The following is a 12,165-nucleotide window of genomic DNA, read 5'->3' on the forward strand; positions in this document are numbered from 1 at the left end:
TTCTGTAGCTGACAAAAGTGAGAGTGAGATTGCAGGATGGTGTGCAAACCTGCCATGGAGGGATGCTGTTATGTTTAGTGTAGGCAGTGTTGTCAACATTTCTACCAAGAGCTTGCATAGTCTCTTTAACACGCATACCAAACGGATGTATAGCAGTTTGAAGTGTGCGGTATTGAGCTACCCAGTACAGAGAAAAACTCAGAACAGGGAAGATCCCAGTTAGTATCTCAGGAGTGGTAGTGAAGATGTTGGAAAAATTGGTTAGGGTTTGCATTTAAAAATAGGTTGATAGTGAATCTGTTTTGCAATGAACAGCATGGGTGTACTGAGGAAAGGTCATGTTTTTAGCAACTTGCTCACATTCTATAACAGTTGGATTTTGTTAAGGCTTTTGACAGAATACAGAATGCATAAATTGGAGAATATGGGTTTGAATTATAGAATATTAGCTTGGATAAGAGGATGGCTGACAGATATCAAAGAGTGGTATACAGGGATGTGAATTTGCAAGATTTAAGTTAACCAGTGGTGTACCACAAGGATCAGTGCTTGTGGTACACCACTGTTATCAATCTGTATATTAATGATATTGGGAACGATTTGACAAGCAACATACAGATATTTGCTGATGATGCAAAGGTAACTAGGGGTAATCAGGAAACCAAAATATAAAATGATGGTACAACATGACAAAATTTCATGCTGGCTGGGGCGTTGCCCAGTTAAACAAAGCCCCCGTTGTTTTCACGAAGGAATTAGGGCAAACAGCGAAAAGTCAGCTACTGGAACAAATCTGAAAACACACCCCAACTCAACATCACCAGAGTTAAAGATCGGTACTATCAACATAAGAAGCCCGAATTGCAAAGAAATAGAGCTAGCTGAGGAATTAGATAAGTACCAGATCGACATAATTGGGGTGACTGAAACAAAAAAAACAAAACCTGGTGAGATCTTTCTGAGCAATAAATACAAAATGTTATATTCAGGCAATGACAATCAATGAAAAGGAGGAGTAGCCATAGTATTCAACACTAAATATGAAGCTAATCTTCTTGAATTGCAGGCAATCTCAAGTAGAGTGATGTGTGGGCAAATATGAGAATAGAGAACTTGACAATGAGACTTATTTGTGCCTATGGTCCCAAAGAAGGTTCTACTTAGGTAGAAGTGGAGGAATTTTTTCATGCTTTAGAGAAAGCAACTGACACAATGAAAAAGGAAAAGTTGTTCCTTGTTGGGGATCTAAATAGCAGAGTAGGAAATGATTGTCAGACATACAAAAATATTTTGGGAAAATTTGAAGAAAAGAGCAAAGCTAATAATAATGGCAAATACCTGTTGGATTTCTGCTCAGGACATGGAATGGTTATTACTAACACAATATTATAACATAAAAATGTGCACAAATTTACATGGAGAGAAGAGGAGGAATGAAAAAAGTCTCGTTGACTATGTTATTGTCGATAGTGATGTTTTCTCCCTGGTGCAGGACACCAGAGTGTACAGAAAATTTGAAATTGAAAGCGATGACCATTTAATCTTGAGCAGGATAAAATTGAATTCCATATTAAAAAGAATAACATGTAAGAAAGTTTTAAAGCGAATAAAAGTTGAGCAGCTCTCAGATGTGAACTGTAGACTAAAATACACAAAAATTATTGAACAAAAAATGAGAGTTTGAGAACAGTAACCAAACCTTGGAGATTCAGTGGCAAGCCATGAAGAAAACACCGATTGATTCAGCCAGAGAAGCATGTTGTCAGGTTGTCTGCAACGATAGAAAAATCAGAACTTCATGGTGAATACAGGAAGATAAAGAGGCAGTGAAAGAAAAGAAGAAAGCATATCAAAAGTTCCTGGCAAATAAGTGAGCTTGTGCTCTTAGAGAATACAGAGACTAATGAAAGAAAGCTAAACACTGTATAAAACTAGCTAAAGAAAAGTCATGGGAGGACTTTGGCAAGAACATAGAAAATAAATATCAAGAAGGTTGTAAGATATTCTTGAGGTTGTTGAAGAAACTTTGAAATGGAGGAAAGAGTGCTGTAAAAGGAGTTAGAGATGATAAAGGTGACATGAAAATGGGAGAAAAAGATATCCTTGAAGTATAGAGTAATTACTTGGAAAAATTGCTAAATGAAACAAGCAGTGATAGTACAGTGGTAAAAAAACACTTAACAGGCATACAGTTAGGAATACATATCCATAGTTGAAGTAGAAAAAGCCATCAAAAGCCTGAAATGTGGAAAGGCAGCAGGAGTAGATGATATTCGTCCAGAAATGCCAAAGTATGGTGGTATAAAAGTCTTACAGTAGCTGCACTGCATTGTTTAGAAAGCCTGGACAGAGGGACGAATTCCCGATGATTAGAGTAGAGCTCTTATAGTACCCATATATAAAAAGGGAAATAAAACTGAATGTGAGAATTACAGAGGTATTTCATTACTGAATGTTCCTGGTAAGATATATGCAAGTATACTTGAGAAACAGTTGAGAAGAATTGTGGAAGAAAAGCTTGATGAAGAACAAAGCTGGATTCAAGCCAAATAGAGGCTGTCAGCATCAGATCTTCACTTTATGACAAATAGTTGAGAAAGTATGGGAATATAACAAAGATCTGTATTTCATCATCATCATCATCATCAAATTCCTGCCATGTACCCTCAAGGGGTGTACAGGATATGACAGTACTTCATGAAAAAATTACATCATTACTAACTTTCTATCTACAATTTTCCTCCAAATCAGTCTGTTACTTGTCAAGACTCCAACATTATCAGATCTTATATTTCTATCATCTAAGGCACTTTGTACCGTATCAATCCACCTATATCTTGGTCTTCCTCTGGGTCGTTTTCCTGCCAACCTGGCAGAGAACACTTGTTTTGCTAATCTTTCCTCTCCCATTCTATTTAAGTGACCATACCATCTGAGATTAGCTGTGCTAATGCATTCCTGATGCTGACAATGTCAAGTTCTTTCCTAATATCCTCATATTTAATATGATACTGCCATTGATGCCATCTGTTCACGCCTCTAATCTTTCTCAGGACTCTCATATCTGCGGTCTCTAGTCTTTGGTCGATTGTTTTACTTCTGACCCAGCTCTCAGATCCATAAGTTAAAATTGGTTTGAACACAGTCTTGTATACAGCTAATTTAGTGTTCCGACTAATTTCTTTCTTATTCCATATGAATTTATTCAATTGACTTCCCACGATACCAGCTTTGCTGATTCTGTTGTCTATTTCTATATTTAGTTTACCATCTTCAGTAAAAATTGTGCCTAAGTAGCTGAAATGTTTTACTTGTTCCACAGGTTCTCCATTCACAACACAGTTGACATTTTCAATGATTCTGCCTATTTTCATTGTCTTTGTCTTTTTATTGCTGACCTTCATACTATATCTATTACAACAGCTATTCAATTTAGTCAGAGAATCTTGCAGACTTGTAGCGGATTTATTTAGAAGTATAACATCATCCGCATAAAGCAAAGAGCTGACATTAACATCTCCAATTTTGATATCAGGTTTAATACCACATTCCTTCATAATGTGATCCATATAGATAATGAATAACAGAGGGGATAATGTACATCCTTGTCTCACACCAGATTTAACATTAAACCATCTTCCTGTACTTCCTTCAATTCTAACTGCTGACTCACAACTCAAATAAAGACTAAGTATTGCTTGATATAATGCCCCATTGACACCATATAACTGCAGTGTATTGAATAGCTTCTCTCTTGGCACCTTGTCATATGCCTTTTCCAAATCGACAAAACTTAAATACAGATCTTTGTTATATTCCCATGCTTTCTCGACTATTTGTCGTAAAGTGAAGATCTGATCCTGACAGCCTCTATTTGGCCTGAATCCAGCTTGTTCTTCACCAAGCTTTTCTTCCACAATTCTTCTCAACCGTTTCTCAAGTATACTTGCATAGATCTTGCCAGGAACACTCAGTAGGGAAATACCTCTGTAATTCTCACATTCAGTTTTATTTCCCTTTTTATATATGGGTACTATGAGAGCTCTACTCCAATCATCAGGAATTCGTCCCTCTGTCCAGGCTTTCTGAACTATGCAGTGCAGCCACTGTAAGACTCTTATACCACCATACTTCAGCATTTCTGGTCGAATATCATCTACTCCTGCTGCCTTTCCACATTTCAAGCCTTTGATGGCTTTTTCTACTTCAAGTATGGATATGTATTCCTGACTGCATGCCTGGTCAGTGTTTTTTATCACTGTGCTGTCATCACTGCTTGTTTCATTTAGCAGTTTTTCAAAGAAATTACTCCATACTTCAAGGATATCTTTTTCTCCTGTTTTCATTTCACCTTTATCATCTCTAATTCCTTTTACAGCACTCTTTCCTCCATTCCTAAGCTTCTTCAACAACCTCCAGAATATTTTGCCACCTTCTTGATATTTATTTTCTATATTCTTGCCAGAGTCCTCCCATGACTTTTGTTTAGCTAGTTTTACACACTGTTTAGCTTTCTTACATTTGTCTCTGTATTCTGTAAGAGTAAAAGCTGACTTATTTGCCAGGAACTTTTGATATGCTTTCTTCTTTTCCTTCACTGCCTCTTTAACTTCCTGTGTCCACCAGGGAGTTCTGATTTTTTTATCCTTGCACACAACCTCACCACATGCCTCTCTGGCAGAATCAATCAATGTTTCCTTCAGAGTTTGCCACTGAATCTCCAAGGTTTGATTCCTGTTCTCAAACTCTTTCATTTTCTTTTCAATAATATTTCTGTATTTTAGTCTACAGATCACATCTGAGAGCTGCTCAACTTTTATTCGCTTTAAAACTTTCTTACATTTTATTCTTTTCAATATGAAATTCAATTTTATCCTGCTCAAGACTAAGTAGTGATCACTTCCAATTTCAAATCCTCTGTACACTCTGGTGTCCTGCACCAGGGAGAAAACATCACTATCGACAATAACATAGTCAACGAGACTTTTTTCATTCCTCCTCTTCTCTCCATGTAAATTTGTGCACATTTTTATGTTGGAACATGGTGTTAGTAATAACCAGTCCATGTCCTGAGCAGAAATCCAATAGATATTTCCCATTATTATTAGGTTTGCGCTTTTCTCCAAATTTTCCCAAAATATTTTTGTATGTCTCACAATCATTTCCTACTCTACTATTTAGATCCCCAACAAGGACCAACTTTTCCTTTTTCATCGTGTCAGTTGCTTTTTCTAAAGCCTCAAAAAATTCCTCCACTTCTACCTTAGTAGAACCTTCTGTGGGACCATAGGCACAAATAAGTCTCATTGTCCAGTTCCCCATTCTCATATTTGCCCACATTGCTCTACTTGAGACTGACTGCCATTCAAGAAGATTAGCCTCGTGTTTTGTGTTGAATACTATGGCTACTCCTTCTTTTCCTTGATTGTCATTGCCTGAATATAACATTTTGTATTTATTGCTCAGAAAGATCTCACCAGTTTTGGTCTTTTTTGTTTCAGTCACCCCTATTATGTCGATCTGGTACTTATCTAATTCCTCAGCTAGCTCCATTTCTTTGCCATTCAGGCTTCTTACGTTGATAGTACCGATCTTTAACTCTGGTGATGTTGAGTTGGGGTTTGTTTTCAGATTTGTTCCAGTAGCTGACTTTTTGCTGTTCGCCCTGGTTCCCTGGCGAAAACAACGGGGGCCTTGTTTAACCGGGCGACAGCCCAGCCGGCATGAAATTTCGTCATGTTGTACCATCATTTTTTATTTTGGTTTAACCAATAAGAATACAATTTGGTCGGCTAAATCCCAAATTGCCAGCCCATCCTCGTTCGTTCAGTATCAAAGTAGATACCCAACAGGGTGCACCACGAGAAGGTGAGGATTGGACATTAGGTCAGAAGCCCTGGTCGGTTCTCCGCATTCCTTTAAAGGCTATGTGGAGGTCTCCTCTCAGTTATACAGCTTTGACCCTTAAGCACCCCCAGATCTGTATTTAAGTTTCGTAAATCTGGAAAAGGCATATGACAAGGTGCCAAGAGAGAAGCTATTCAATACTCTACACTTTTATGGTGTCAATGGGGCATTATATCAAGCAATACTTAGTCTTTATTTGAGTTGTAAGTCAGTAGTTAGAACTGAAGGAAGTGCAGGAAGATGGTGTAATTTTAAATCTGATGTGAGACAAGGATGTACGTTATCCCCTCTGTTATTCATTATCTATATGGATCACATTATGAAGGAAAGTGATATTAAACATGATATCAAAATTGCAGATGTTAATGTCAGCTCTTTGCTTTATGCAGACGATGTTATACTTCTAAATAAATCCGCTCCAAGTCTGCATGATTCTCTGACTAAATTGAATCACTGTTGTAATAGATGTAGTATGAAGGTCAGGAATAAAAAGACAAAGACGATGAAAATAGCTGCTTTGTGTACGGAGAACCTGTGTAACAAGTAAAACATTTCAGCTACTTAGGCATGATTTTTAGTGAAGATGGTAAATTAAATATGGAAATAGACAACAGAATCAACAGAGCTGGTATGGTGGGAAGTCAATTGAATAAATTCATATGGAATAAGAGAGAAATTAGTCAAAACACTAAATTAGCTGTATACAAGACAGTGTTCAAACTAGTCTTAACTTATGGATCTGAGAGCTGGGTCAGAAGTAAAACACTTGACCAAAGACTAGAGACCGCAGATATGAGAGTCCTGAGAAAGATTAGAGGCATGAACAGATGACATCAATGGCAATATCATATTAAAAAAAGAGGATATTAGGAAAGAACTAGACATTGTCAGCATCCAGGAATGCATTATCAGAGCTCATCTCAGGTGGTATCATCACTTAAATATAATGGGCTAGGAAAGATTAGCAAAACAAGTGTTCTCTGCAAGATTGGCAGGAAAACGACCCAGAGAATATAGGTGGATTGATACTGTACAAAGTGCCTTAGACAATAGAAATATAAGATCTGATAATTATAACATAGATTGAAAGCCAAACGGCTGTTTTTCTGGCAACCTTAATAATAATGAAGGAGATATGAATCTTTTGATGTTTAATTGCCAGCAAGCGAAACTCTAAGAACTCTGACTAAGATCTATGAGTTTCATACCGAAAAACTTTCGGCAAATCCAAGTGTAAGTAACGACTTGGTAGTGCAACACCAAGGCAACTAATCAAAGGTGGAGCAAGCTCCCTCACTATCCTTGATATTTTCTCATAATGTAAAAACACAGCCCCTAAGGGATGTAATACTGTAATTATATTATGAGGAGAGGTCACTACCCAGACCGGTTTCAACCTTTTTTGAGGTCTCATCAGTGAGTAGGCAGACCTGGAAGATAACAAGGTTTAAGTGAAAAGAACTTGCATACATTCACTATACAAATGCCATAAAGGTGTGCTTATATATTAGATTGAAAGCGAAACGGCTATTTTTCTGGCAATTAAACTAATTTATTTAACTTAATTAATTAATCAAGTTAATTTATTAATTAAATTAAAGGGCAGTTATATTAATTAATTTAACTGCCAGTAAATTAATTTACTGGCAGTTAAACATCAAAAGATTCATATATCCTTCATTATTATTAAGGTTGCCAGAAAAATAGCCTTTGGCTTTCAATCAATGTTATAATATACAAGCACACCTTTATGGCATTCGTATAGTGAAGGTATGTAAGTTCTTTTCACTTAAAATTTGTTATCCTCCAGGTCTGCCTACTCACTGATGAGACTTCAAAAAAGTTGAAACCGGTCTGGGTAGTGACCTCTCCTCATAATGTAATTACAGTGTTACATCCCCTAAGGGCTGTATTTTTACATTATGAGAAAATATCAAGGATAGTGAGGGAGCTTGCTCCACCTTTGATTCGAGTTGCCTTGGTGTTGCACTACCAAGTGGTTACTTACACTTGGATTTGCCGAAAGTTTTTCGGTATGAAACTCATAGATCTTAGTCAGAGTTCTTAGAGTTTCGCTTACTGGCAGTTAAACATCAAAAGATTCATATCTCCTTCATTAAGATCTGATAATGTTGGAGTCTTGACAAGTAACAGACTGATTTAGAGGAAAATTGTAGATAGGAAGTTAGTAATGATGTAAATTTTTCATGCAAAACTATCATATCCTATACACCCCTTGAGGGTATATGGCAGGAATTTGATGATGGAAAATGGAAGTTAGTAAATGTTGAAGTCATTCACTTCGGCATGATTAAATATCCAATGTCGTAGTATATTGGTGAGATTATGTTAGAAGACACTGATGAGGCTAGGAATCTTGGAGTGTTAGTAGATAAGAAGTTGAAGTTCATGGGCCATGTAGCAAAGATAACTCGATAGATAATTGTAATGCTGAAATGTAAAGATAAGGATGTGATTTTGCCTCTTTATAAGGCGTTGATAGATCTCATTTGGATTATTGTACTGAGGCCCTGTCTCCTGATTTCTATTGTGATTCTGATATAGCAAAAAAAAGAGTATAAAGAAGAGTGTTAAAAATGATATCAGGATTGCGGAATACTGATTATGAAGACAGATTGCGAATTTGTATACTGCAGACACTAGCAAACAGGAGAAAGAGGGGTGATATGATTGAGACTTACAAACTTCTGAAAAGGTCACACAGGATTTAATTTTTCAATTTATGAAGGGTGGGAAAGGACAAGAGGGCATCTTTGGATGCTGAGAATGAATGACACTAAGAAGGGGGGAGGGTGAGGGCTAGATTTTTCTCTTATAGGGTGTTGGTGATTGCAATGGATTGCTATTGGATGTTGAGTGCAAGCAGTGTGAATGAATTCAAGAATAAGTTTCATATCTGGTGCGTGTAGTCTGTGGCATTCATCGATGAGTCCCTGATTCCCGGCAGGTCTCTCTTAATAATAATAATACTAGTAGTAGTAAAATATGATAGGCTGAAAACTTTTTTGTGTGTTGGATTATTATTAAAAATATGATTAGAAAATCCAGATTCCTGTCTTTTAATTTAATATAATTTCTGTTTTATTGTTACAGGGTTACACCGTTATGTGTTTCTGATTTATAAACAGCCTGGGCAGCTTGATTGTGATGAGAAACGTCTCACAAATACTTCGGGAGATCATCGTGGGAATTTCAGAATTCGCAATTTTGCAGAGAAATATGAACTTGGAATGCCAATTGCTGGAAATTTTTTTCAGGCACAGTGGGATGATTATGTTCCCACGTTATATGAGCAACTAAGTGGCAATTGAATGGAATTTGTAACACATTTTGGTATTGTTGCTATTTTGACACCAGAAAATTATACAACTGAATTACTTGCTTGACACTGGAAGTATACACAGCCTTTACTTAACACTTCATTTTTCCACTTATTGTGTGGCAGTTTTAATCACTGTTGCTTTCATTGTCAAGCGGTCCATGATTTTATATGCAGATAATATATGCAGTGTGTTTGTGTGTGGGAGGGAGTGATGGTGGAAGCACTGTTTTGCTTTACAGCTAATAAAGATTACATTTGTGTAAACTGCAGTTTTTGAGATTGTCCTTTTTTTTTTTCTTTCCAGAGAAATTACTGATTAGTTTCATCAAAACTCGTCAAACATACTTGTGAGTTATTACTAAATTAAACAAGTTATTCTGTTTGTGATAACATTACCCATATATGCTGTAATCTCAGTCATACCATCCTTGGTATATAGGGCACAATTTGTTTGGGAGTAATCTAATACTGCGGCCCAAGTAGAGATTTGTAAGTATCTATTCAGAGAAATATTTTCAGAAATGTCTAGTATGACACTCAGTAGAAGATACTCTTTGACATTCCATCAGCTTTAAAACACTTCTAACCTTGACAGGTATAGTGGCATTTAATTGCCATCATAATTTCAGTTACAAATACTCAAGAAATACACAAGATATTTAGTAACATTCCGGTTACTACTACTAGATTCTTATGAACAATTTCGCTTGATTGATGGAAACAATTGTAATGTTTCTTAAAGATAAGGCAGATATCTTGATATCAGCCTTCCTCTAACTCTTTTAGTCAAGGTACATTTCCTCCTACTAGTCCACAAACTACCCATATTATGTCCCCTGAACTTTCAACAGAAAAATTCTTAAAGAATCATGATAGTAGTAAATCTTCAACCCAGATGGTATGAATCCAGTTGTATCAAGACTTATGCACCAAAACTAACAACCATCCAGTATCACTTTCTTCAAGCTGTCACACACTTACCTATCATTTATCTAACAGAATGGATGACACTAGCCTACTCCTTAAAAAAAAAAAAAAATGGAGGGGGGGAGATAAAAGCCGGCCATCAAACTATTGTATCATTTCCTTCACCTCTACTCTCAAAAGTGAAAGAGGACATCGACAACCAATTTCTTTACTATCTAGAGATTCATGTGTTATTTGGTGATCAGCAATATGGATGCTGCCATTCTTGTTCTGCACAATTCTTCACTAACTTTACCCACCTTTGAATACAGGCCATGGATTGATTTGGAAGACGTCATGGCCATTCTTGATATTTTCAAAGCATTTGATCAAGTTTGGCATCATGGCTTTCTTTAAGGATTAAGGCTGATTATTGAGCACTTGGTGGGGTATTGACTAATAAGTTTTTTTTTGCTTGCGTGGGGGATATTAATCTTGAGATTTGTTTGTTGTAGTCTACTGCTAAGTGATAGAACATAACAGACTTGAGATATTATTGAGCCTTTGGCTTATCCATTTTGCATTTCTGGTGGTGAATTAAAAAAATATTATTGACTGGATAATGGAGACTTTTGACTGATAAGTATAACTAAACTGGCTTTTATTTGGTCAAAAATATAGACTATGAAATCTACTAGTTTTGCCACTAATACTTGTGCCTTTTACTGGGTTAAAAATACATAAAAATAAAGGTAAATTAACTATAGTGTTACAAAAAACAAATCCTTACAATATAAGCTGAACAAAACCACATGGAATGTGGCACAAATTAATTGTTGTTCAGTATTGTATGCAGATAGCTGAAGTCTAATATATGGAAAGATCTGATAAGTAATTTCTGAATATCACAGAGGATTAATCCTTGGTTCTTATTAAGTGTCAACAAAAAAAGACCATAATAGTTTCTTTTATGTTGTGAGCAGCAAAGTTGTCTTCTATGTAAGGCATATTTCACTCAACGTTGTGTGTGCAGGGGGGAAATGAAAAGCCAGGCCTGAGTTGTCGACATCTCCAGTGTGTTCTGTCTTATTTCAACATCTGTTCAATTTCTATGTCTGAACTATGTCAGAAGACCACTCTTGCATGGAATATTATAGGTGCTAGGATGTTTGTAGAAAGGGGGGGGGGGTTGTGGTCTTTAAGCAAACATAGTAAACCTCTGTAATCAAAATAGGCCACCCTGATATGAGTTTTGAGGAGACTAGCAATCTTGATAGAAAGTCTACCAATGTGAGGGATGGAAATTGAAGTCCTAGTAAATGTCAGGATTTTGTGGAGCAGGATAATAGAATAGCAATTTGTGTACAGGTGTTCCTGTGAATATCAACTGCAAACAAGTTAGTGGAGTAGAGTTTGTAATTCATTTATGATAGAGATACCCTTTTTTAGTATGCATAATACCTACCAGTAGTTTTTTTTTTTTTTTTTTTTTTTTTTTATATATATATGTTGTGACACATTGCAAAGAGATGAGTGCAGGTATGAGTAGGCTTGCAATACACACCAAGTGAAAAGCTTTTTTGGTAATTAAAATATCTACAAAGGGTGCTTTCCCTCACTTTATAGTTGCAGAGTAAATTTTATTTTTTCGGTGGAAAGAGTTATTAATAGATGAAAAGAAATAGTATAAATCAGCATCACTATATTGCCAGATTGAATAGGTCAACTATGTATGTTCACCATATTAAAGGTGAATATAGGCTAAATATCAAATGAATATATCAAACTAAAGCTTTATATTTAAGTTTAGGGATATTACATCCCATATTGTTTCTTAGCCGAATAAGAAACTCAGAGTTTCATGCTGAATATAGAAACTATATAAAGTTCGGTGATTCCAAGCGTAAGCAAATACCTGAATAGTGCAACATCTGACACATTTGGTAGTGCAAACTGAGGCAACTCATAGTAAGGGTGGTGCAAGCTCTGATCACTATTCTTGGTATTTA

At 36.2% G+C, this 12,165-nt stretch overlaps 1 protein-coding gene across 1 annotated transcript in view; it reads left to right on the forward strand.

The window, feature by feature from the left end:
* The window catches only part of LOC150106816 (protein D3-like), a 68,933-nt gene extending 59,414 nt beyond the window's left edge, over positions 1-9,519 (forward strand). The window contains exon 6 of the mRNA XM_090392728.1: positions 9,022-9,519. Coding sequence (XP_090248854.1) covers positions 9,022-9,239 — 218 coding nt within the window. The 3' untranslated portion in view covers positions 9,240-9,519. The remainder of the gene's footprint in view (positions 1-9,021) is intronic.
* The last annotated feature ends 2,646 nt before the right edge of the window (positions 9,520-12,165 follow it).

Source organism: Typopeltis vanoorti, chromosome 5, assembly GCF_054136105.1.
Source record: "Typopeltis vanoorti isolate ZY-2024b chromosome 5, IOZ_Tvanoo_1.0, whole genome shotgun sequence".
Lineage (NCBI taxonomy): Eukaryota > Metazoa > Arthropoda > Arachnida > Uropygi > Thelyphonidae > Typopeltis > Typopeltis vanoorti.